The sequence below is a fragment of the Ursus americanus genome, chromosome 19 (assembly GCF_024610735.1).
Source record: "Ursus americanus isolate L20-20 chromosome 19, mUrsAme1.1.p, whole genome shotgun sequence".
NCBI lineage: Eukaryota > Metazoa > Chordata > Mammalia > Carnivora > Ursidae > Ursus > Ursus americanus.
In genome coordinates this window covers 37,801,073-37,826,269 of record NC_142145.1, presented here as the reverse complement: position 1 = coordinate 37,826,269, position 25,197 = coordinate 37,801,073, and the positions used below count along the sequence as shown (strand labels likewise).

At 32.8% G+C, this 25,197-nt stretch overlaps 1 protein-coding gene across 1 annotated transcript in view; it reads right to left on the bottom strand.

Moving 5' to 3' along the window:
- CCDC178 (coiled-coil domain containing 178) overlaps positions 1–25,197 on the bottom strand; it is a 372,754-nt gene that overhangs the window by 230,561 nt on the left and 116,996 nt on the right. The window contains exons 13-17 of the mRNA XM_087869978.1: positions 14,483–14,545; positions 13,041–13,202; positions 11,370–11,483; positions 5,442–5,587; positions 1,721–1,880 (exon numbers count right to left, since the gene is read on the bottom strand). Coding sequence (XP_087726104.1) covers positions 1,721–1,880; positions 5,442–5,587; positions 11,370–11,483; positions 13,041–13,202; positions 14,483–14,545 — 645 coding nt within the window. The remainder of the gene's footprint in view (positions 1–1,720; positions 1,881–5,441; positions 5,588–11,369; positions 11,484–13,040; positions 13,203–14,482; positions 14,546–25,197) is intronic.

Sequence of the window (25,197 nt, the reverse complement as noted above, 5' to 3'; positions counted from 1 at the left end):
ATTTACAAATTTTTATGTCATCCAATTTCAAAACAGGGATGAGATTAGTTTTATATGAAAAATCACATTGTCTTTTCACTATTTAATGCCAATAACTGATCATAATCATAAATAGTGCCACTAATGATGAGATAATTAATTTCTAAACTATGCATGTTCAAACTATGCTTCTGGTCACATAGGGTAAATCCATAACAAAGAGCTATCCAAGAGCTTATAAGAGACAATTTCATATAAATTAAAGGTTACTTAAGAAGTATTATTCAGATATTTAGCAGAATCCTTAATTGCTAGAAAGCAATAGACAATGTAATCATTTTCATCAAGAGAGAACAGACTGGATGGCAAATATCTCATGTATTATCAAGGAGAGAGGGAGAATGAGAACGAGAAAGAAAGGGAGAGATTCAGCTTTTGCATACAACATGAGTATTCAACCAAAGTATCAGGCTGGCGCAGTATGGAAAGTATCTCTGAAATGCTCCTGCTTTCAGGCATTACCATGCATGTGGACAGCAAAATTACCAAAAAAGCTTATGTTTATCCATTTATTCATTCAGTCATTCAATGAGTATTCACTGAGTGCCTCCCTTGTGCCAGGCATGGTTCTGAGCTTTTAGGATATAGAGGAGAATGTGACAGAAAATCTCCGTCCTCACTGACAATACGTTAGTATTGCAAGATGCAGGCAGACAAAAAAAAAAAAAAAAAAAAGTAAAAACGAATGAACAAAACAAGTTCAGACAGAGACTGGTGTTAAGGACAAAACACAAAACCATGTGATGTGACAAGTGGCTGGAGGTAAGTACATTTCAGAATGGGACAGCAGAGACAAGATTTTGGATGAAAAAAATACCAATCTCCATTTCTGAGAGGCTAGTTAATACAGGATCTTTTCTTTGTCTCTCTCCTGCTGACCATATTTTGCCATTTCACTAATTATTATTGTTCCATTAAAGTGCTGAAATGCCAGTCAATAAATGATTATTGAGATCCCACTGTGTTCTCAGCACCAGTACGATTGGAAAATGTGGTTGAATTCAAACAGCTAATTCTACTGCTGTGATAAAATATGAGGTAGAGAATGATGCTGAAATCAGTAAATAACTTAAGCCTTCTCTTTTTGAGGGGTGCATTTGAGTCTAAGCCTCCCCAGTCCATTCATATATCACAAATCTTGAGATTTAGCCATCAGTGTTTCAGGAACTTCTTCAAGAGGAGGCATCATTTATTGCCACTAGATGGCACCAATTATTTTCATATTTTTAGACCCCCTCCTCCCCAAATACCCCTTTTCTATGTAATAGCCATATTTAAAATGGAAGAATATTGCTTAACACCATTATTAATAAAATTATTGTTCTTTTATTAATACTTTCCTATAGGAAGGATCACAGAAATAACTCTATAGATGGTATGTTCATTCACTGACATGTTTGTTTAATTATATTTGTTCCATTTTTTTAAATGAATTAAACAATGTCTTTGAAAATGTAAAAAGGAAAAAAGTAATTGAGTATATGAATATATATAATAATTGGATATATAACTATCTGGATCAAAAATAGCATATAAAAGTATACTATGATATTACCTAAGAAGTTTTTAGATTTTAAACATCTTTGCGACCTCAAGATGAAAAATGAGTGCCTTAAACTAGCTGCTAGTTGACTATCACTATATTTCCTTCATTATAAGACAGTCCAAAAATAATACTCACTTTAATATCTGCCAGAGTTTTTTGCCTCATGGTAACGAGTGTTCGATATCTCTGTTCTTCCTCATAGATTCTCTCTTCGTAGATTTTTTTCTCGCTTATGAGATGATCAAACACACCTTGTGCGTGCTCCCTTTTATATCTCATGGTTATAAATTCGTTCCTATAAAGAAAGAATTGTGTTTTCCACTAATCAATTCCTATTTTATTTTTTAAAATACATTTGTGATACATTTTAAGAGAGCCAATATTGAGAAGTCTTAGAACTGAAGGGCTTTGGGAAAATGCCCTAATCCTTTCCATAGGCCTACCTCCATGGAACGACTTCTAAATGATCCAGTTGGAAGAAAATCTCTGGAGAAATTTAGTGGATTCTCTTGGGTGCCCACCCAGCATGCCTCTATTTTGTTGTCATTCTAAAAGAAACCCTCTTCCATGTAGCATATAACACCAGAGATACATTATAATTAGATTAAGCCAATTAGCACGGGGCTAATTATTTAGAAGTGAACATATATATTAGTATAGACTAATAAGATGAAAGACAAGGACCTAATTCCACACAGAAAAGGCTGAACATCCACTAAATGTGAATGAGCCATGTTTTCAAACTTGATGACAATGGACATAGTGGAGAGAGAAAAAAATGAGTACCTAGTGCCGAGCTGCCGATTCACTAATATCAACCAATTCTGCAGCTTACCCTACCCAACGGTCCCTGTTATATAATATGACACATTTCCCTATTGTTTAGTTTAAGCTGTTGTGTGAATACGTTTGTTTGTGTATGTGTGTGCGTATTTTGTCATTTGTAACTAAGTATATACTGACACAGGTTAAATTATTTTTATTTAAATAAGGAAAAACACTAATAGAAAAAGCATCAAAAAGTGGCTAAAACAATAATGAAAACAAATACACTTTAGAAATAATTGCCAGAGTTGATCAGTAACACAGAGTGCAGAATAAACAGAGCTGCAAAAGCTCAGCACTGTCTTATGTTACCCATATTTGTTTTTATCTCTGCTGGTATAGAAAATTGAGTCATTTGCACAGTTAGGTAAAAAGGCAGCAGGACTAAGTTTCTGAGGGGCTGAAATGTTCAAGTGCTTTGAATAGACTATCTAATTTAATACAATAACAAACCTATGAAAGAATTATCACTATAGCAATTTACAGATGAGGAAACTAAACTTCACCATAATTAGCTAATTAGTAAATAACAGAACCAGAATGCAAATCCAGTTTTGTCTTACTCTGTTTGATGCAGCAGCTCCAACACTAAATACTCATTTTTTTTCTCTCTTTCTCTACTATGGCTATTATCAGAAATTTGAAAATGTTTTTGTTCACATTTTTAGATGTGAGCCTCACCTTCTAAATAGAATAAGGTCCTTCCCTTTTATCTGTCTTGCCCATGTTTTTTCCACTTCATCATTCATACCAAAAACATCCAAAATTCTTATGTGATATCCTCTATAAATATTCACTAATATCAATATTATGGAACATAGAAACCACGAAATTCACATGGGGAAGAACTAATATGACCAGAGCCAAAAAATTCTCATAGTTGCTCCCAGCAAACATCACTGTATCTTGACCACAAATACTTTGTTCTCTACACTAAATATTTTGAGATTGGATTATATTCAACATGGCATATTTATTAGTTAATTATACACACACATACATACATTATATAGACTATATATGTTTATATGTATATCTATGCATGAAAATAAGTGTTTCCTTTCTCATAGTGATAAAAAGAATAAACTCTGAAGTCATATGTCATATGGGTCTTGGTCTAAATCCTTTCACATTCTAATTAAGAAACAGTTGTAAAAATTAGAGTCAAGGACAGCTTTAATTGCTATTATTCTAATCACCATATTTTAATCATTTTGCATATGCAAATTTATATTTCTAAAATTATCTTCAGATACTTGAAGGTGCATTTTCCCATTTATCATTTCTTTGTTCTTGGTGTCTGGCACTAGGCACACTGTGGGTTCTTAATAAGTAATGATTAACTTGATACAGTCACCTATTGAAAATACCAGTAGATTACTACTAATACAGTTTATTTGCAATAATCTTCCTTTCCAAATATTATTTGACACTATCCATCATCATTGTTAATTAATAAATCTATAAACAATGTCACAGCATCAACTATTCTTTTTCTCCCTTTCCTGTGAGAAGGCAAAATTTTGTCAGGTTTAGAGAAGGAATTCATTCACTGGGACATGGTGACTACTCTTGTCCCCAAAGCAATATAATCTAGCCACAGAATAGAAGAAAATGTTAGAATTGAAATGACAAGAATTCCAAAGAAAAGAAATTCACTAACTCTTAAACTAAAACTTTATAAGTTTAATGTGAATTATATAATTTTAGACTTATACCACTGAGCCTCAAAATATTCTTACAGATGTTAAATAACGTGAATATCTTTTGAAATAAACATATCTCCTTGCTTTCTTACACGATATACTGAATATGACTGTATTTTTCAGATAAAGCTGTATGATCATTTTTAACATAAGTTTTTACCCTGTAGTAACAATTACATAAATCCTTGTTGAGTGCACTGACTTGACTCTATGATGGTATGGTAATCAAGCTGTGGATAACTGTTTTTCTGACATTTTATCCCTCAAGTGCTATGATTTTGCTAATGCTGTGTTAGCCTTCGTATTTAAATCAAACTATAATTCCTAAGTGTGACCAATGCATATTCTTCCCGTAGTCCGTCAAGCTCTGTTCTCAATGTATTACAAAATAGAAAAGTAAGAACCAAAAGGATTAAAGGAAAAATATTTAAGTTCTAAGTGAGGGTCTTATGGAAACACTAAAGGTCTTAGAGTACGATCATTCTCTGAGTGAAAGACCTTACTAAACCTTGTTAGGTATCCCCCTGATTAGTAAAGGGACCAAATAAGAGGTTTCTGAAGACAATAAATATGAACAAATTACATAAGGTTTTGCAGAATATCTATTTCTAAAAGATTAGCTCAAAACTTAACAAAAAATGTTGGGTGAAAAACCATATATTATTAACCGTGTCATGTGAGTGAGAAATACCGAAATTAGCAGGAAAGATTATTAATTTCATAATTAATAAAAGTTCGTATACTTGGAAAAGAACAAACATTGCCAGTTATTCAAATAAGAATAAACCTAGAGTGGGGCACCTGGGTGGCTCAGTCGGTTAAGTGTCTGCCTTTGGTTCAGGTCATGATCCCAGGGTCCTGGGATTGAGCCCTGCCTGGGGTGCCCTGTTCAGCGGGGAGTCTGCTTCTCATTCTCTTCCCTGTTCATGCTCTCTCCCTCTCTCTCTCTCTCTCTCTCAAAAAATAAATAAAATCTTTTAAAAAAAAACCCAGGGGAATAATAAAAAATGAACGCAATTTATGTTTGTTTGTTTTTTATGTAGGCACCACGCCCAGGGTGGAGCCCAACGTGGCGCTAAAACTCACAAACCTGAGATCAAGACCTGAGCCCAAGAGTCTGACGCTTAATTGACTGAGCCACCCAGGCGCCCCCACAATTTATGTGTTTAAACCAAAATAATCAAATATCACATGTGCTACTCCACATAAAATAATGATGGGAAATAATGGACCATTTTAAGAATAAACCTTAAAGAAATTTGGTCTTATCTCTTTTATAAATAATAATTGAACATTTAATATTTTGATAAAATTTAAGTACTTACTTTAAACTCCCAAGTGTCTGAGCAAAAATAATATTTTCTTTCTCTTTTTCTTTTAATTTTTTATTCAATTGATCTATTTTTGAATGATAAATAATTGTTTTACTTTTAGTGTTCTCTATTTCTCTAAAAATTATTGAGCGTTTATCCTGGAAAATAAATTCAAGGATGTTTCATTTTAAATACTAGAATTTTCAAATCCTTGCAACTTAAGGCCACAATTACATCTGGCCATGTAAACAATTAAAAGCAAACAGTAACTTATTATCAGTGTAAGTAACAACTTAGGTTTATGTTTTCTCTTCTCCATAGTTACATCTGATGAGATTGTCTAAAAGATGGCTTAGAACTATATAGTCTCTCTCCCCACATCTCTCTTCCTCTGTCTCCCTTTTCCCCTCTCTCCCTTGCACTGTCTTCCCCCCCATATGTCCATATGCCCCTATACAAGCGCACCTTAAAGGTGCTTCCAAAATATAGACATGTGGATGGGATGCCTGGATGGCTTAGTTGGTTAAGCCTCTGCCTTTGACTCAGGTCATGATCTCAGAGTCCTGGGATTTGAATTCCGCATTGGGCTCCCTGCTCAGTGGGGAAGTCTGCTTCTCCCTCTACCCCTCTCCCTGCTCATATCTCTCTCTCCCTCTCTCTCTCTCTCAAATAAATAAAATCTTAAAAAAATATATATAAACATATCATTACTGGTTTTCAAATGTGTACACTGAAGGTGGGCAAGGATATACATTGTCCTGATCTTTCAAATAAAAGAAGCCAATATTTAATACCAGCACACTTCCCCAAAGCTGGCCTGTGCAATTCCAAACTAAAGATTTGATTTTGCCTCTATTTTTTGCATGATCCTTTCATGACTGTTGATGTTTATATTGACTGAATGATTTACTGATTGGATGACTGACTTACTGAATGCTGTTCCTCATTTGGCATTGCTTCTAATCAGTGCTACTCTCCCAAATGATTTCAGATATCAACTGCTCCCTTTGTTCTTATTTTCTTCCATTTACCCCATATGCTCTCTGATTCTTTCTCTATTCTTACAGATTTCAAGAAGGTTAATCTTTTATATTTATTTTCCTATAAAAATCTGCTGTTGTCCATGACTTTCAACACTGGGTATTGTATTTGGATTTTCATACCTTCCCTTTGTTTCTTTCTTTTTCTGAAAGTTCTGGAATTAGTCTACTGATAAATGAGGGGTTTTTTGGTTTGCTTGTTTTTAATAAATGTAGTTGAAAGATGGCTGACTAGGATTCTTCAATGCGACCAACAGGATATTATATTATATTATTACTGGGAGAAAAGTCAATCCCCCAAAAAAGTGTGAAGAGGTGTAAGTAGGTAGGAGTCAAAGAGGATGGACAACTCTGGGTACAGCATGCTATCACTAAACTTGAATTTTAAGTCAGATTCCATAATTCATGCCTTAATCTAGAATGATGATTCTCACAGGAAACTCAGAAGACATCAGAAGCAATGGTATCAACAACTTAGACCATACCAGCCAATTCAGCAGTGCTGAAGGTGGTGTCAGAAGACTCTACACTAAACGAAAGAGAGAGTGTGCTTCCTGCAAACAGCAATGAAAAGCAAAAAATGGTATTTTGCCACTTTAATAGGTACCATCAGTGAGGCTTTGGTAAATGTAAACAGCATATCCCCTTCCACGGCATCAAAAATATCAGAAACATCATTATAGTGAGCTGAGTCTAGAGAGAAGCTGTTAGATGTCATATGTCAATCAGGAGTACAAATCTGCGCATCTGCAGTGAGCAAAAGTTTGGGGACTCCCCCCAATGGCCATTTCTAAGTCTTTTGATAAATGCTGACTGCCACCAGAGCAAATGGGAATAGAAGCATAAAACAGTACATTTATAATCTGACCACTCTTTGGCTTATTTTTTCTCTCTCCTGGGGGACACAGGCTTCAGTAATTTGGAGGCTTTCCAACCCAGGGGTACTTTCATGTCCAGACCTGGAAGAATCTAAAAATCTGAATTGCAGTTAATTAATGTTTTAGTATACAACATTTTTCATATTAGGTAATATTAGGTAATAAAGATTATATTCAGATTCTCAATTATTAATTTAAAATTATATTTTTAATTTTTATTTAAGATTTTTTTAAGATTTTAGATTAAGAATTTAAGATTTTAATATTTTTATTTAGATTTATTTTTTAAATTATCTAAACATAGTAAGTTTAGAATCTACGCCTAAGATTTAATTTGGGGGTAAAGATAGTAAAAATTCAGTAATGGCCCATGCGGCGAAGATAAAATTATTTGTCTTAAAAATTATTTGTCTTAGAACTTAAGTTATCAGAAGACAGAAACAGGGTCTACAGTATGGCTTGTACACCTATTAGCATAAAAGTACTTAATAAGTGCTATTAACGATGTTTGACATTACAATAGTTTGGGGTTCAACAGCATGGCGCATAAGGCATTTCTTCACCTGTATATTGCCCATCTCACTAGCTTCATCTCTTTTCACTCTTATAATAGGTTCCCTGCTCTCTGGTTATACCAAAATACTTGCAATTCCACAAACACATAGTACTATTCCATGATTGCTTTGCTTTGCAAGCAATACCTGTTTCTAAAATGTCACTTCATTTCTTCATCAATTTAAAAATTATATAATGATAATAATAATAAGTACCTCCAGTCACAATAATTTTTTAAGGCTTTTTGTACATCTTCTCTATTCTACACAACATCATAGAAATGTTAAGTATTTAAACCTTCATTTACTCCATTAGTAGTTCTCATTTTTAGATATAACTTCCTCTGAAAAACCTTCCCAATTCCCTTAGTTCAGTCAGGTTTCCTCCTCCATGACACTTCTCTACCTCATTATACTGCTGTCATGGCTTTGCTCACAGTGTATTAATGCTCTCTGTGTCCTTGTCTGCTCCCCAACAAGATGATGTACTTCTTGAGTAAACAAAGTTCTCCTTTTACTTCCCCAATTCCAGCAAATCCCAACAGTTTAATATATCTCAAGTGCTTACTAGTAAATGGAAAGACAAACTTATTAGAAAGAAAAATAAAAGAAAATTAACCCTTCTCCTCTAGCCCTTCAACTCCTGGTACCTTCTATCATATTGAGCACACACACAAAGAAAGTGTTCAGCCATATTTTTCATTGAAACTTGTTATATTTATTAGACATACCACCTTTGGCAATTTTTAGTTAATATTTTTGGAAACTAGTATTTAGATGTGGACATGAGAACCGGGTGGTTTTCCATTGCCATGTTCAACACATATGTTTTACCTTCGTGACATGTGTTCCAGTAATTTGTTGTCAATAACAGTAGTATGTTGAGTAGTAGGAGCTTGTCTCAATGTTTTTGTTCCTGATTTTAATGGAAATACTTTTAATGTTTCACCATTAAGTATAACGTTTGCTGGAAAATACTGGTAGACACACTATAACATATTATCAAGGTAAGGATGTTTTCATTCTATTTCTACATAGTTAAAAGACTTTTGGAAAATCATTACTGGCTATAGTGTTTTATTAAATATTTTAGGTTAATTGTCTTTCATTTCTGTAAATGTACTGAATTTTATTAGTACAGTTGATCCTTGAACAACACAGGTTTGACCTGTGCAGGTCTGCTTACATGCAGATTTTTCACAGCACACTACTGTAAATGTATTTTTTCTTCTTTATGATTTTCCTAATAACATTTTCTTTTGTCCAGCATACTTTAATATAAGGATATAGTATATAATATCTATAGCATCTAAAATATTTGTTAATCAACTATTGTTATCAGTAAAGCTTCCAATCAACAGTAGGCTATTAGTAGTTAAGTTTTGGGGGAGTCAAAAGTTACACGTGGATTTTCGATTATGTGGAGGCTGGCACCGCCTAAACCCTGCATTGTTCAAGTGTCAGCTGTACATTTGTTTATGTTGACTCATCTTCACATTCTTCAGTGGAATCTTACTTTGCATAATACATGCTTTTTAATCACATTGTAAAAACTCAATTCACTGCTATATTTAAGAGTTTGTCATCTGTGTTCATAAGTGAGATCACCTATAGATTTCTTTTTGAAGCTAGTATTTTTCAGTTACAGTTTCAGAATTATATTATTACAGAATGAATTTAGAAGCTTTCAATACTTTCTTATGGTCTGTATCTGGTTTTTATAAGGAGGCCTGTAAAGTATTTGGGCTTGTTCTTTTTTTTTTTTTTTTTTTTGTATTTGATTTTTTTATTTCTTTTTGAGAGAGAGAGTACACATACGTGCAAGCTGGGGGAGAGGGGCAGAGGGAGAGGAAGAAAGAGAATCTCAAGTAGGCTCCATGCCCAGCATGGAGTCCAATGTGGGGCTCAAGCTCACTACCCTGAGATCATGACCTGAACTGAAATCAAGAGTCAGAGGCTTAACTGACTGAGTCACCCAGGCACCCCTGTGCTTGTTCTTGTGGTTAGTGGTATAGATAAATTACATTTATCCTATAATTTTTACTCTACTCTTGTTGTGATTTTCCCTCTTTACCCAGTTTTCATTATTTGTATTTTATAAATAAATTATATACTTCATCTAAATTTTAAAACAAACTTCTATGCAAAATAGCATTCTTTCTTCCACTACTATATATAATTATGTCTCTTTTAATTTTTCCCATAGCTGTTTTTATCTTCCTTCTGTCCTTATAGATATGCTAAGTACTTTAAGTTTTTCTTACCAACATAATTTGTTGGTAATACTAACGTATTACCTTGGTCTGTTCCATAAATTTTGCTGTATAGTTTACCATCAGTCATTTATAAATAATTTGTGCTTCTAAATATTCCTTAACACAGAAGCAGATAATGCAAAAAAATGTAATTTAAAAAATATTTCCAGTAATCTGTTTTCTTTTTGCTCTACTTTTTTTGCTATTGAGCTCTGATTTTGCTTCATTGTATTCAACAAAAGTAACCTGTATGATCTGACCAGAATAATGTAATGGTTAGGAGCACAGACTCTAATGCCAGCACTGGATTTAGTGAATCTCAACTCCACCATTAATGAGCTGTGTGAAACTGAACAAGTTAATTCAAAAACAAGGCATTAGATTCTTCAACTGTAGAATGGGGATAATAATAGCACAATCTTCACAGAGTTATTATGAAGTTGAAATGAGTTAATATGTCTGAGCACTTAAAATAATGCCTGGTATACAGAGGACATGTAAAATACCAGTACCTGTTGTTATTATTATTACTATTTTCCTTGATAATTTTTACATTTCTTTTGTGGCCTAGCACAAACTTTTTAAAAAATGATATGATTACACCTACACCTCTATCTCATAGCCAACATGCTGTCCACCAACAAATCCAACTGATGTGACCTTTAAAGTATATACAGAGGAGAGCAAGTTAAAGACAATGGATTATCTCCACTCCCCCATATCCAGTGATTCTCTAAAGACAGAATATTAAAGAAGATTTTCAGGGAGCAAATATTTCTAATTTGGAAAAAGCCCTGAAGCCCTTTGATATATGACCATTTGTTCATGCTGCCTACACACCAGCTTGAGGGTAAAACTGAGATGTTGGATATTAACAGATGTTTCAGTCTGTATATTGGTCTCATCTGTAGAAACACGGTACTAGTTAGTACGATACAAATTCCTACCTCTACTTTGTAGGAGAGGTTAACAGGAGGATGCACTAGTACAATGGGAAAAACAGTGTAAGAGAGAAAAAATGAAGACACAGAGACTGTGTTGTGTGTGTGTGTGTGTGCGTGTGTGTGTGCCTGTGTGTGTGTGTGTGTAGAAACGACATAGAGCAACCAATTAGAAATGAGAGGCATCCACCTAAAATAAATTTGCTTGAATAGTTTTCATTGACATAAAGAAGTTGTAAATTCATAATTATTTTTGATGTTAAATTTCTTACCTCAGTTTCTATTATTGCATCACGGGTTTTCTTCCCCTTTCTTCGCAATTTTTGCTTAGTTCTTTCCACATTTCTTTTAACATAGTCTCTCCTCTCAATTATATCATTTAATGTCTAGAAGACATTCAGAAATTAAGATGTGCAGCATTTGCAATCCAATTATCCTGGTTTAGGCCAAATAGTTCCCAAGTGACTATTTTAATAATAACTATATATATTTTGGTATAAAGGAAAAGGACCACATATGATATCTACATCCCAGTAGTCCATTTGAATTACCGGAGAAAACCAAAATCTATCCAATTTTAGCTAACTAACAAAAACCAAGAAGCTCACATAGAAATTGTACATTTTCACCATGATATTTAAAATATCTTAACCAGAATTAAAACTCCAAATACAAATTGTCAGCAATCATTACCAAAAGTACATAAAAACTTATTAATGTTTTCAAGAGTTTGTGTTAAACTGATAGTTCTTATGATTTATAAACTATTAAAATATAATAAAAACAAAAATGATTACTGAACTATGAGATAAAACAATGGCTACTATAAAATAAGGGGGAATAAAAGTCATTAATCTTTTCAGGAATTCATTATACTCAGATGATTATACTGAGGCTTTTAAAGCAATTAATAAATTTCTATCACTAATGTAAGGAGGAGCCATTATTAAAATCATTTATCTCACTAGGTGTTAGTACTGGTCATATATTCATTACGTGAGCTCTAGGATAAGCAATTACAAGCCCTGAGTATAGCAGTATACTCAGAATTTGTTGTTGCCATGTTTTATGGTCTGGTACAAGTAGCTTCATGCTTTTAGGCCCAAGTTTTCTGAAGTCTATGATCCAGATAAACTCTGTCTTGGCTATTTCATAGGAAGACTTTGAAGATCAAAATAAACTTTCATAATGAGAACATTTTATAAATCATAAAGCTTTTTAAATTGAAAAAAAACCCTGAAAATTATTAAAGACTAAGAATATAAAATTACATCATCATTTACAAAGAAAAAAAAATCCTGTTGCCAAAATGGCCCAAATGAATATATGTATGTCCTCCCTGCATCTAAGGACAAGAATATATAACTCTTACCACACCCTCTACTTTTCCAAAAGACTAATGACATGATGCATACATATTTTTCTACTAAATTTTTCTTTGGGAAGGGCTAGCAATATCAGTTACTGCCATAAACTTGTTGTTTTGAAAATATTTTATCGACATTTGCTTTATTTTTCATCCTAGGTGTCTTAACTTCTTCTACATACATCAAATATTTGCCATAAAAATGTCAAGATGCATTATATTTTATATTTGAGCAAACATAGCTTTAGCATTTTATTAACAAGCAGTGAAGACTTTGAATTAAACTTAACATAGTGGGCAATCACACCAGATAAATCACTACCCATTCATTTGAAAACTGCTTTTCCTGAGTACACTCTAATATAGACTGTGGGGTTCCAGTAATAGCATTAATAGTCTTGCTATGTAGTTCCACTATAGATCAGTTGAGTGGTCGTAAAATATGTACTTTGTTCATGCTTTTATGTCTTCCTATGTGAAATCATAATATTCCAAGTAATCATGTAAAATCGCATACATGACTTATTGACTTAAATATTCCCGGAAATTAGCTTCTGGATTAATAATAAATGCTTACATCAGAATGTTCTTTGTAGATAGTTCTGATTCTTATAGCATCTTCTTCTAGTTCCATCAGAGGTGTCTCTAGCTCTGCCAGTGCTAGAGCATACATTGCTTTCTCTTTCAAAAGTTCCTGCCTCTCAAGTATCTGTTCTTCTTGAATGGAATACAAATTTTTCTGCCAGCAAAGATTTAAAATAATTCATTCGGTTATTAATTATCTAAACATGGGGATTAAAGAGTGCACTCGTAATGAGCACAGGGTGACATATGGAATTGTTGAATCACTGTATTGTACACCTTAAACTAATATTTCATTGTATGTTAACTGACTGGAATTAAAACTTAAAAAAGAATTTAAACATTTATTGAGTCTCAATCCTGAGCCAGGCAGTAATGTTTGTTGTTATCTGAAAATTTTTAAAAAAATATGCCACTATAAAAAGCAATAGGTAAGAAAATAGCAAAATTATAAAATGCATAGTTATTATTAGAAAAAATGAGAGAAAAATTTAATATAGACAATAAAAATCAAACATTCTTAAGTAAGTATTGGAAGATAATAAGGTTAAAAAGCACACTAACAACAAATATTGAAATATACGTAATTCCTGTAATCTAAGATCCAATAAAACCAATGAACAAGAAGTTAATGACAAAATATTAAGCAGAAAGGACTAGAAGATTATAGAATTATTGAACATATATATTCATAGAAAAATAAATCAGAAAATTTGGCATTTTCAGCATATAGAAGTAGAGAACACTGTTTTTATATGTTTGAAAACCCCAAATTTCCTAACAGAAGAAATCACAATTTGTGTTTATTTAAAAGAAGACCAGAGGTCCAGATAATCTCAAATAAGTGTATAAAATGACACTGTTTTGAACTGTTTTGCCTCTTGATTTTATTTTCATAATTTTAAATATTTCTGTATTTCTGAAAGGGAGGCATTCTAGAAACATGACAAGGATCAAAACACCCAACCCTGGTTCCAAAGGATATGCAGGTGGTAGATAAAGATAAAAAAAATTAAAATTGATTTTGCTAGTTATAATAATTTAATTTCAAAATCTTTATATAGAAATATCATAGCATATTTTTCTTTCAGTGTTAAAGAAATTCCATTGAAAGGCACTAAAAGTACAGAAAACATAACATCATCACAAAGCAAACTAAAGAGACACTTAGGAATAAGATCTCACTGCCCTTTTACTAGACTGGCAGAAATTCCCATTAAGCCACAAAATGAGATATGTGTATGGGAGGTCAGTTTCTTTATGCATGATCAGACACTGCTAGTCGTACACAGAGGGCAACTGTCATCAGCTAAGGAGAGAAAACTGCTGGCTTGCAAACCAAGTAGTGAAAAGATGCCTCATTACAGGCAAATTTAAAATGCTAAGTAAAATGCAAATTAAAGGAAGAATAAAATATTGAAACCAAATTAGGATTACCTGAATCATCATTCCATTAGCCACTCTACCTCGTGTGAGTTTTTTCAAGAATTCTTCTCTACCCTACAAATTATCAAACATTTAGAAAAGGAGGTTTTATTTATAGAATATCAGAAAACATTACTAAAGACAATTGCTAACACAAGATACATTTTACTTATAATAGAGAGTAAAATATTCATTAAAAATTGAGTATTATAAAAAAACAAAAACCAACCAACCAACCAAACAAACAAAACTCCTGATGTTATTTGAAGCAAAGTGATACAACCCCAAGAAAAAGAATACAGAATTTCAGTTCAGTTCAGTTTGTACTCTATAAGCCGGAACTAAAATACCAAAGTAACCAAAAAGGGAAAACTAATGAGTCTTCAACTTCTCTTTTTAAAAACTATCAGTTTGTTTTTAATATTACTTTCCAGAAGGCACACATTCAATTTTGAAAACAAGGTAGACACGATTCAAGTTTGAAGTTTGTAAAATGTGATCAGGTTCTCCATTTGGCTAGAATAAATTTTTTTCTTAAAAAAAAACATTCCTTGGAAGTTAGTGGGAAAAAATATGTGGATAGATTTAAACTCTCCATAGTTATACTTGACATTACCACACAATCAGAATTACTGCCTTTTAATTACGCAATATGAATTATGTAGCTGCTAAAAACAATATCAGGATTAAATGGATACATAATACTGTAGACTTAACACAACAGATAGAGTGTGGTCTTCTTAGTAAAATACGAATTGAACTATTATTGAAAATGTTCAAGAAGAGAGGCTGGAGAATGACAGAGTTATATAGTAGTTGTAAAAACATTTCCTAAATAAAGTGTTGAATAAATGCATTAACAAATAACAAACTGCTTTTGGTTCCTAGGTTGGGTAATTAAACTGTAAAAGTTCTAGGTTCTTTCAAACTTAAAAATATGTTTTTTAAAAAAATCTCTTTATATAATGAGAAACTCAAGATCCATTAAAATATCATAATCACACATATTCTTATTTATAAACAGCATGTTAAGGATGGAGAATGAAACCAGGCCTATAAGATGTTTTCCTGAGACACGGGGAAACAGGTGAAGTGGTAGGAAATGCAGACATAAGTGCCTGAATCAGAACTGAAAGAAGACTGCCACTTTTATGAACGTGGCTTGCAACCCAGCTTTTCAGTTCTCATTGCCAGTTCATTGTAAAGGGAATAAAAGCCCACAACAACTGCCCTTCCACAACTATTACAATAATGGATTCAACCAAGAATTAACAATAGATGCTAAATTGAAGTATATATATATATGTGTATATATATATATATATACACACACACACATATATATATGAAACAAAGACAATTGCCTGTTCTTAAAATATTACTCAGTTGAGTATTTATTAATAATAATTACAACAGGAAAAATGAATACATCTGTTCGTCATAACTTTAACCAAATGATCAAACTTATTATCACTAGTAATGAGACAAACTTACACTACGTGCTTTGTGATGTTTCACTATGTAATATTCCTGCCAAAAGTGTTTAACCTGAATCTTAATCATGAGCAAACAAAAAATAAATCCATAGCGAGACATGTTCTGCAACTAGGCCTAGACTCTTCAACAAATGTTAATGTAATGAAAGACAATTTTTTTTTAAATGTAGGAGACTCTAAGATGAAAGGAGACTCAAAAGTTATGAGATAAATACAATGCATGGGGCTAAGTTACATATAGAAACCAACTGAATTAGAGAAATTTGCATGTGAACTATGTATTTGTGTCAGTTATCTAATTATTGCCTCTTAGTTCTAAATCCACTCTTTTAACCCTAATTTGAGATGCTGGAGCTGTGTATGTGAACAGTTTTCTTTTCCCAGCTGGAGTTAAGTTAGGCTGTGTCAATAGAGGGCAGTGGAGGGGCTTACGAGGCTGCAGCAAGGTGCTTCATTCACATCCTTGTTCTGATTCCAGTTATTTTATTCTTTCTGTAGAATCGTTGCCAGCTGGTATGTGGAAAACCAATGGTGCTTACCCTCCAGCCATGTTCTCTACCCAGAAACTCCATTCAAACTCCATTTAACCTCCATCAAATTCTCTGGCATCTGGCAGGTGGCTGCTTATGGTCATCCACTGAGACACAGCCACACTCTCTCCAGTAAGACCTTACTCTGCTTTGGGGGAAGGCAGCCTCTTCCATGATTATTACTGCTTTTGGTACTTTGTTCATCCACAAATGCTGTGGCTGCCCCCTATACTTGGCTATTCTTATATTCAGAGGTCAACAAGCTTTCTCTGTAAAAAGTTAGTAAAAAATTTTGGCTTTGGGGACATAAAGTCTCTGTAACAATTAGTTAACTCTGGTTTTGGAGAATGAAATATATCAAAAGATCACTCTGAAGAGCTCGAAAGAAGCCAAAGAAAAGGGGGAGCATTCTCAGATGCTGGGAAGAGACCACACTAAAATAGTCACCTTTGACCTGCTGCCTGGCTTTAGCAGGCAAAAACCAGAAGGTGGCAGCAAAGAGCTATTATACTGGAAGAGACTCAGGCTAGGACAAAGAACTGAAGAGCAATGGAATGATGCTGCGTGTCCAGAAACTCGCTTTTAAAGAGAAAAGAGGAGTAAATACTAAATATAAATAGATATAAGCTCAGAATCAAGGAAGTAGCATCAGTCTGCTTTCCAGTGGTGGAGGGGAGCTAAGACAAAAGTTGGAGAACTCAAATAATTATAAAAGTTCTGAGACCAGGACAAAAATAAATAGACTTTAAAAGTAAGAGTTATAGTCATAAAGAAAAATTTAGTGTTTCTGCAAATAACTGAGTTGGACTGAATCAGTGGGACAGAGCAGCTCTGGCTCTACGTTGTTAGAGTACTATTTAGTGGCCGAATCCTAACAAAAAGTCCAGGTAGCAGCCCAAACTGATTCTTTCCAAAAATAAACAGGAGGGTAATATTTCACCTTTTTTTCCTATGAAAATATATGGGGTTCTTTTCGTGGAAACATTTTTAAATTACAAAAAGTAAAATTAACCTGAATCTACAAACCCAGAGATATGCATTGTGACTTTTTGGTGTATTCCTTTTTAGGTCCAGGCATGAAAATTTTTGTTTGGTAGAATCAACCTAGTAAGATCTTTCTCAGCCACTAAAAAAACCCAAAAGTCCCATTTTTTAAAACTAAAAACTGAATGAATTTACAATTTATTCTTGTACTCACATATTGTAACAACTATTCTACTACTGAAAAATTTGTTTATTCAGTTTTCCCAATATATGTTAACTACGTATTCATGCTTTCCATAAACATTTACTGAATATCTACTTTGTTTTAAGCAGTGTTCTAGACATTGAGATGCCCCAGTGTACAAAGCAAACAATTTTTATCCTCCTGGAACATATTTTCTTCTTGTTATTATGTAACTATTACAAACATACTTAACATTTATCTTTGTAGCCTTTGTTCATCTTTGTTACCTGGTGATTTTCTTTAAGTCCTTGTTTTTAGAAATAATGTTAATTAACTATAGATTACAAATGTATTTAAAGTTCTCTCTCTATATATGTTGGTTTAATATTCACAAATCAGTCAACATGATACATGACATGAACAAAATGAAGGATAAAAACCATATGATCATCTCAACAGATGCAGAAAAAACATTTGACAAAATCCAACATCTGTTCATGATTAAAAACTCTCAACAAAGTGGGTTTAGAGGGAACATACCTCAACATAAAGGCATGACAAACCAATAGCTAACATCATACTCAATGGTGAAAAATTGAATAAGCCAAGGATGTCCACTCTTACCACTTTTATTCAACATAGTACTGAAAGTCCTAACTGCAGCAATCAGACAAGAAAAAATAATATAAAGTATCCACATTGGTTAAAGAAGAAGTAAAACTGTCACTATTTTCAGATGACATAATACTATATATAGAAAACCCTAAAGACTCTACCAAAAAATTATTAGAACTAATAAATGAAGTCAGTAAAGTTGCAGGATGCAAAATAATACATAGAAATCTGTTATACTTCTATACATTAATAATAAAGTAGCAGAATAAGAAATTAAGAAAACAATCCATTTAAAATTGTATCAAAAATAATAAAATATCAGGAATAAATTTAACCAAGGAAGTAAAAGACCTATACTCTGAAAACTGTATGACATTGACGAAAGAAAGTGAAGACAAGACAAATGAAATGATATACCATGCTCATTAACCGGAAAAAATAATATTGTTAAAATATCTATGCTACACAAAGTTACTACTCTACACATTTAATGCAATACCTATCAAAATACCAATAGTATTTTTCAAAGAACTAGAACAAATAATCCTAAAATTTGTATGGAATCATAAGAGTCTAGTAGCCAAAGTAATCTTGAGAAAGAACAAAGCTGGAGGCATCATAATTCCAGATTTCAAAGCATACTAAAAAGCTATAGTAATCAAAACAATTTGGTACTGGTGCAAAAACAGACACACAGATCAGTGGAACAGAATACAGAGTGCAGAAATAAACCCACGGTTAGATGGTAGTTAATCTATGACAAAGGAGGCGAAAATATGTAATAAGGAAAAGGCTCTCTCCAATAAATGATGTTGGTAAAAACTGGATAACTAGACACAAAAGAATAAAACTGGACCACTACCTTACATCAAAAACAAAAATAATATGGATTAAATACCTAAATGTTAGACCTGAAACAATAAAACTCCTAAAAGAAAATAGAGGTAGTAATCTTTTGTACATCAGTCATAGCAACATATTTATGAATATGTCTCTTCAAGCAAAAGAAACAAAGGCAAATATAAACTTTGGGACTACACCAAAATAAAAACCTTTTTCACAGCAAAGGAAACCATCACCAAAATGAAAAGTCATTTACTGAATGCCTGGAGAAGATATTTTCAAATGTTGATCCAATGAGGGGTAATATCCAAAGTATAAAAAGGAATTCTACAACTCAACACCAAAAAACCAAATAATCCAATTAAAAAATGGACAGGAAACCTAAGTAGACATGTTTCCAAAAGAGATACATGAGTGGCCAACAGACACATGAAAAGATGCTCAACATCACTAACCATCAGTGAAATGTAAGTCAAAACCATTAGATATGACCTCCCACCAGTCAGGATGGTTAAAATAAAAAAGACAAGAAATAACAAGTGTTGGCAAGAATATGGAGAAAAGGGAAGCCTCATATGCTGTCAATGAGAATTTAAATTGGTGCAACCACTATGGAAAACAGTATGGAGGTTCCCCAATAAATCAAAAATAGAAATACCATACAATCCACTAATTCTACTATTGGGTATTTATCCAAAGAAAGCAAAAACACTAATTCAAAAATATATATGCACCCTTTGTTCCTTGCAGCATTATTCACAATAACCAAGATATGGAAGCAACCTCAGTGTCCTTCAATAGGTGAATGGATAAAGAAGATGTGGTATACATATATACAATGGAATATTACTCAGCCATAAGAAATGATGAAATCTTGCCATTTGCACCAATATGGATGGACCTAGAAAACATCACGCTAACTGAAATAAGTCAGACAGAAAAAGACAAATACGATATGATTTTACTTATATGTGGAATTTAAAACAAGCAAACAACGAACCAAACCAAAACAAAACAAAACACAGATTTGTAAATACAGGGAACAGATTGGTAGCTGCCAGAGGAAAAAAAAAAACATGAGTGGATGTGATAAATAGTTGAAAGGGATTAAGAGATACAAATTTCCAGTTGTAAAATAAATAAGTCATGGAGATGAAAATACAGCATAGGGAATATAGTTAATAATATTGTAATAACATTGTACGGTAGCAGATGGTAATTAAACTTACAGTGGTCAGCACTGTGTAATACATAGACGTGTTGAATCATTCCATGTACCTGAAACTGATTTAATATTGTATGTTGTTTATATTTCAATATTTTTTTTATTGTAAAGATTTTTATTTATTTATTTGTCAGGGAGAGAGAGAGAGTGAGCACAAACAGGGGGAGTGACAGGCAGAGGAAAAAGCAGGCTCCTGCTGAGCACAGATCCTGATATGGGGCTCCATCCCAGGACCCTGGGATCATGATCTGAGCTGAAGGCAGATGCTTAATGACTGAGTCATCCAGGCATCCCAATAATAAAAAATTTTTAAAAATAGATTAAAAAAAGTTTTTACATATATTGATGAACTACTTTCCAGAAAGGTTCTACCAATTTATACTGAGTATAGGTTATCATGGTTGCTATATCAATATGTTTTCAAATTTATCAAATATTAGTTTTCAAATATATAAAATTGGGATTAACATTTCTTTTCCACAAAATTATTGTGGGAGTAAAAGAAGACAATGCATATAAAATAGTTTACCTGAGGCAACACCCATATTAAGCATTCAACAAATAGCTATTACTACTTTTAATGTGTTGTTTAGAATCTACATATTTATTAGGAGATAGATTCCAGAGTTAAATGTGCAAGTCGGTTATTAATTATTGTTTTATCCTAAAGAGTGAAGGTAGTCCGTTCTATGGAGAGTTTTTTATGTTGTTCATCCCCAATGCTTTTGAATATTATTTGTCAGGCTCCAAGTTAAATGTTTTATATAGAATATATACAAAGGTACAATACACATATTGTTACACTCATTTATGAGATCACAAACCTAAGCTCTTAATGGTTAATATTCTCGATATTCTCTGAATAAATAATTAGCAGAACCAGGATTCAAATTAAGAAATATCTGACTCCAAAATCCATTCCTTTCAACAAAATCAAATTTCACTTAGAAAAGGGAGGGAAAAATAGAAACAAAATTCAGAGATTTAAGTGAAAATACTAATGAGCCAATTTACCCCTTTTTTCTGACAAACAAAACTCTAATCCAGGAGAATTGGGAAGGAAGTTATGTTCCCAGCAAGGTATATGAAGTTTTATTTTGTCCTGAACTGTTTTCACCATCAAGAACTGTTGAGTACCCAATGCTTTATTTTTATCGCATTTTTTTAGGTACATTTAGTCCCTCAAATATATGGTAGGAAAATGAACTTTTTTGAAGCTCGATTAAGGGGATACACAACTAAATCCCAATATACTTTCACAGTTTCTATTTTGTCTGTACCTTAACTCTTTTGCCCAGCAAATATATACCATCAATGTGAATGCTCCCAATATTACACTTAATGGCTTCCTCTGACCTAACTCTGGCAAAGTATTTTATTTCTGAACGGAGTAGGGAAGAATCTTAGTAAATTAAAAACACTGAAACAAAAGTAAAAGAGTACATAACCAAAACTGTAAATTAAATATGGAACGCAGAAAGGGAAAAGAAGAGTGACTGTGCTTACAATCTACACTATAAATGATTCTTAGTTTCTGAGCTGCTTAAACCAGAAGGAAACATGAAATATAAGAGAGTGCCAATTATTAAGAAGAGAAGGAATATAATTTTATCAAGAAAAGTTTTTTCTTAGTTCTTAAATCTAACACAAATTAAGTGCATAAGTTTTGAACACCTTGAACAGTATGACTACCTCTTTCATTAATTTAAAAAACCAAGCAGCAATAATCCATTTTGACCATTACTTTCATCAACTTTTGTTAAAAGTCAAGGATGTAATATCAACTTATAATTCAATAAAAGCTACTGTACATGGGTCAAGAGTAATGCACTTTATATTTGCCTAATAGGCATAAATCCTCAAGAATCAAAATAAATTACTAGAATCTCTATTTTCTAACCATTTAAAAATATCATCTGTTTCAATCAGAATCATGATAAAAGCTGTATAGTACACAAATCACATTTTGGCTTATTAAAGCTATTTTATTGTTAATTGAACTTGACGTTCTCTAAGAAGGCCTGAAGTGGTAAAATTTATGACCTCTGAGAAAGTTTTTTAGAAGGTTTTGATTTTTACTTTGCTCAGATGAAGGTCCTATATAAGCTTTGTCTCACAAATTAACAGACAGTATTTGAGGGGAGGGCCAAGATTTTTCTCTAAAGAAGAGTTAAGGGTTGTTACAAATATTTGAAAAAGAACTCAAGAAAAAATCATAACCTTCTAAACTATAAAATTATAGATCAGTCTACTATGGCCTAGAATGTTATAAGGACATAACACATTGTCTTTTTCTAGCATTGAAAGTAATCCCCAAACACCTAAAGACAGTTTAAAAACTAGAAATCATACAATGTTCACTCTTAAACCACAATGGAATTAAACTAGAAATCAATAACAAAAAGTTGATTGGAAAATCCCAAAATATATAGAGATTAAACAACATATTTCTAAAAAACATATGGCTACGGAATAAATCTCAAGAAAAATTTATAAATATTTTGAACTAAACAAAAACAAAAACACAATTTATCAAAATTTGTGGGATACAGCAAAAGCAGTGCTTTAAGAGAAATTTATAGCACTGAATGCATATATTAGAAAAGAAGAAAGACCTAACACCAATAATCTAAATTTCAACCTTAACTGGAAAAAGGAAAGAAAATTAAATCAAAACTAAGCAGAAGAAAAGAAATAATAAGAATTAAGAGCAGAAATCAATGAAATTGGATGCAGAAAATCATAGGAAAGAAAAAAAATCAATGAATCAAAATGTGGTTCTTCGAAAAGATCAATAAAATTGATCAGCTTGAAGCCACATAAACTAAGAAAAAGAGAGGATGCAAATTACTAATATCAGAAATGAAAGCAGTGATCACTACAGATCCCTTGGATACTGAAAGAACAGTAAAGGAATACTATGAAAAACTCTATTTTGAAAAATTAAATAAGCTTGATGAAATGGAACAATTTCTTAAAAGACATAATCTGCCAGACCTCATAAAAGAAGAGGTAGATCATCTAAATATGCTATTAAAGAAATGAAATTAATAATTAATTTCCTTCCACAACAGAAAGCACCAGGTCCACACGGGTTCACTAGTGAATTCTATCAAACATTTAAGGAAGAAATTATACTAAATCTCTACAATCTCTTTCAGAGGACAGAAGAGAGGGATGCTTACTAACTCATTCTGCGACACCAGCATTACCGTAATACCCTCAATGAACTAAAATGTGTTTGTGGGGGGTACGGGGGTTGGGATATTTACAAAAAATCTACAGCTAACATAAAAGTTTATGGTGAGAAACTAAAGCTTTTCCACTAGGATCAGGTACAGGCAAGGATGATTCATCTCAACATTCCTTTTCAATTTTATACTGGAAAGCCTTGAAAATACATTGATTAAAAAAAAAGTAAGTAGGGGCGCCTGGGTGGCACAGCGGTTAAGCGTCTGCCTTCCGCTCAGGGCGTGATCCCAGCATTATGGGATCGAGCCCCACATCAGGCTCCTCTGCTGTGAGCCTGCTTCTTCCTCTCTCACTCCCCCTGCTTGTGTTCCCTCTCTCACTGGCTGTCTCTATCTCTGTCAAATAAATAAATAAAATCTTTAAAAAAAAAAAAGTAAGTAAAAAATATACAGATTTGGAAGGAATAAATAAATCTGTCTTTGTTCACAGACTGTGAACACAGATATTTAAAAATCCTAAAGAATTAACAAAAATACTCCTGGAAATAATAAGCAATTATGTACAGATGCCGGACACAATGTGAATAAACAATCTTTCATTGTTTTCCTATATGCTAGCAATGAACAAGTGAAATTATAAATTAAAAACACAATGATTATTTATATCAGTTCCCCCAAAATGAAATAATTAACTCTAAATCTAACAAAATATGTGTAAGATCTATATAAGGAATACTCTAAAACTCTAATGAATGAAATTAAAAAAACTAGATAAATGTTGAGATATTCTATGTTAATACATAGGAAGGCTCAATATTGTCCAGAAGTCAGTTCATCCTAACACAATCTGTAGATTCAATTCAATCACTACCAGTATCATAGCAAGTTATTTGTGGATATTGACAGTGATTCTAAAATTTATAAGGAGAGGAAAAAGAGTCAGAATAGCCAACACATTATTGACAAAGAGAAAAGGAAGAGGGATGAAAACATACTATAAAGCTACATTATTCAAGACAGTGCAGCACTGGCAAAGAATAGATAAATAGATCGCTGGAACAAAAAAGAATCCACACAGACCCACAGAAATACAATAAATTGTTCTTTAACAAGAAAGCAAAGACAACACAATGGAACAAAGACAATATTTCCAACAAATGATGCCAGAACAACTGGACATCCACATGCAAAAAGAAACGAAGCTAGGTGCACATTATACCTTTCACAAATATTAACTCAAAATAGATCATAAACGTAAATATACATCAAAAAAACTATAAAACTCCTAGAAGATAACAAAAGAAAACCTAGATGATCTTGGGTATGGCAATAACTTTTTAGATATACCACCAAAGGTATGATGTGTGAAAGAAATAATAATAATCATCGATAAGCTGGGTTCATTAAAATTAAAACCTTAAGCTCTATGAAAGCCACAGTCAAGAGAACGAGAAGATAAACCACAAACTGGGAGTAAATACTTGCAAAAGACAAATCTGATAAAGACCTGTTATCCAAAATATACGAAGTACTCTGAAAACGTAACAGTAAGAAAACAATACGTTAAAAAGGGGGTCGAAGATTTTGGGGCACCTAGCTGGCTCAGCAGAACACGGGACGCTTGATTTTGGGACCATGAGTTCAAGCCCCATGTTGGGT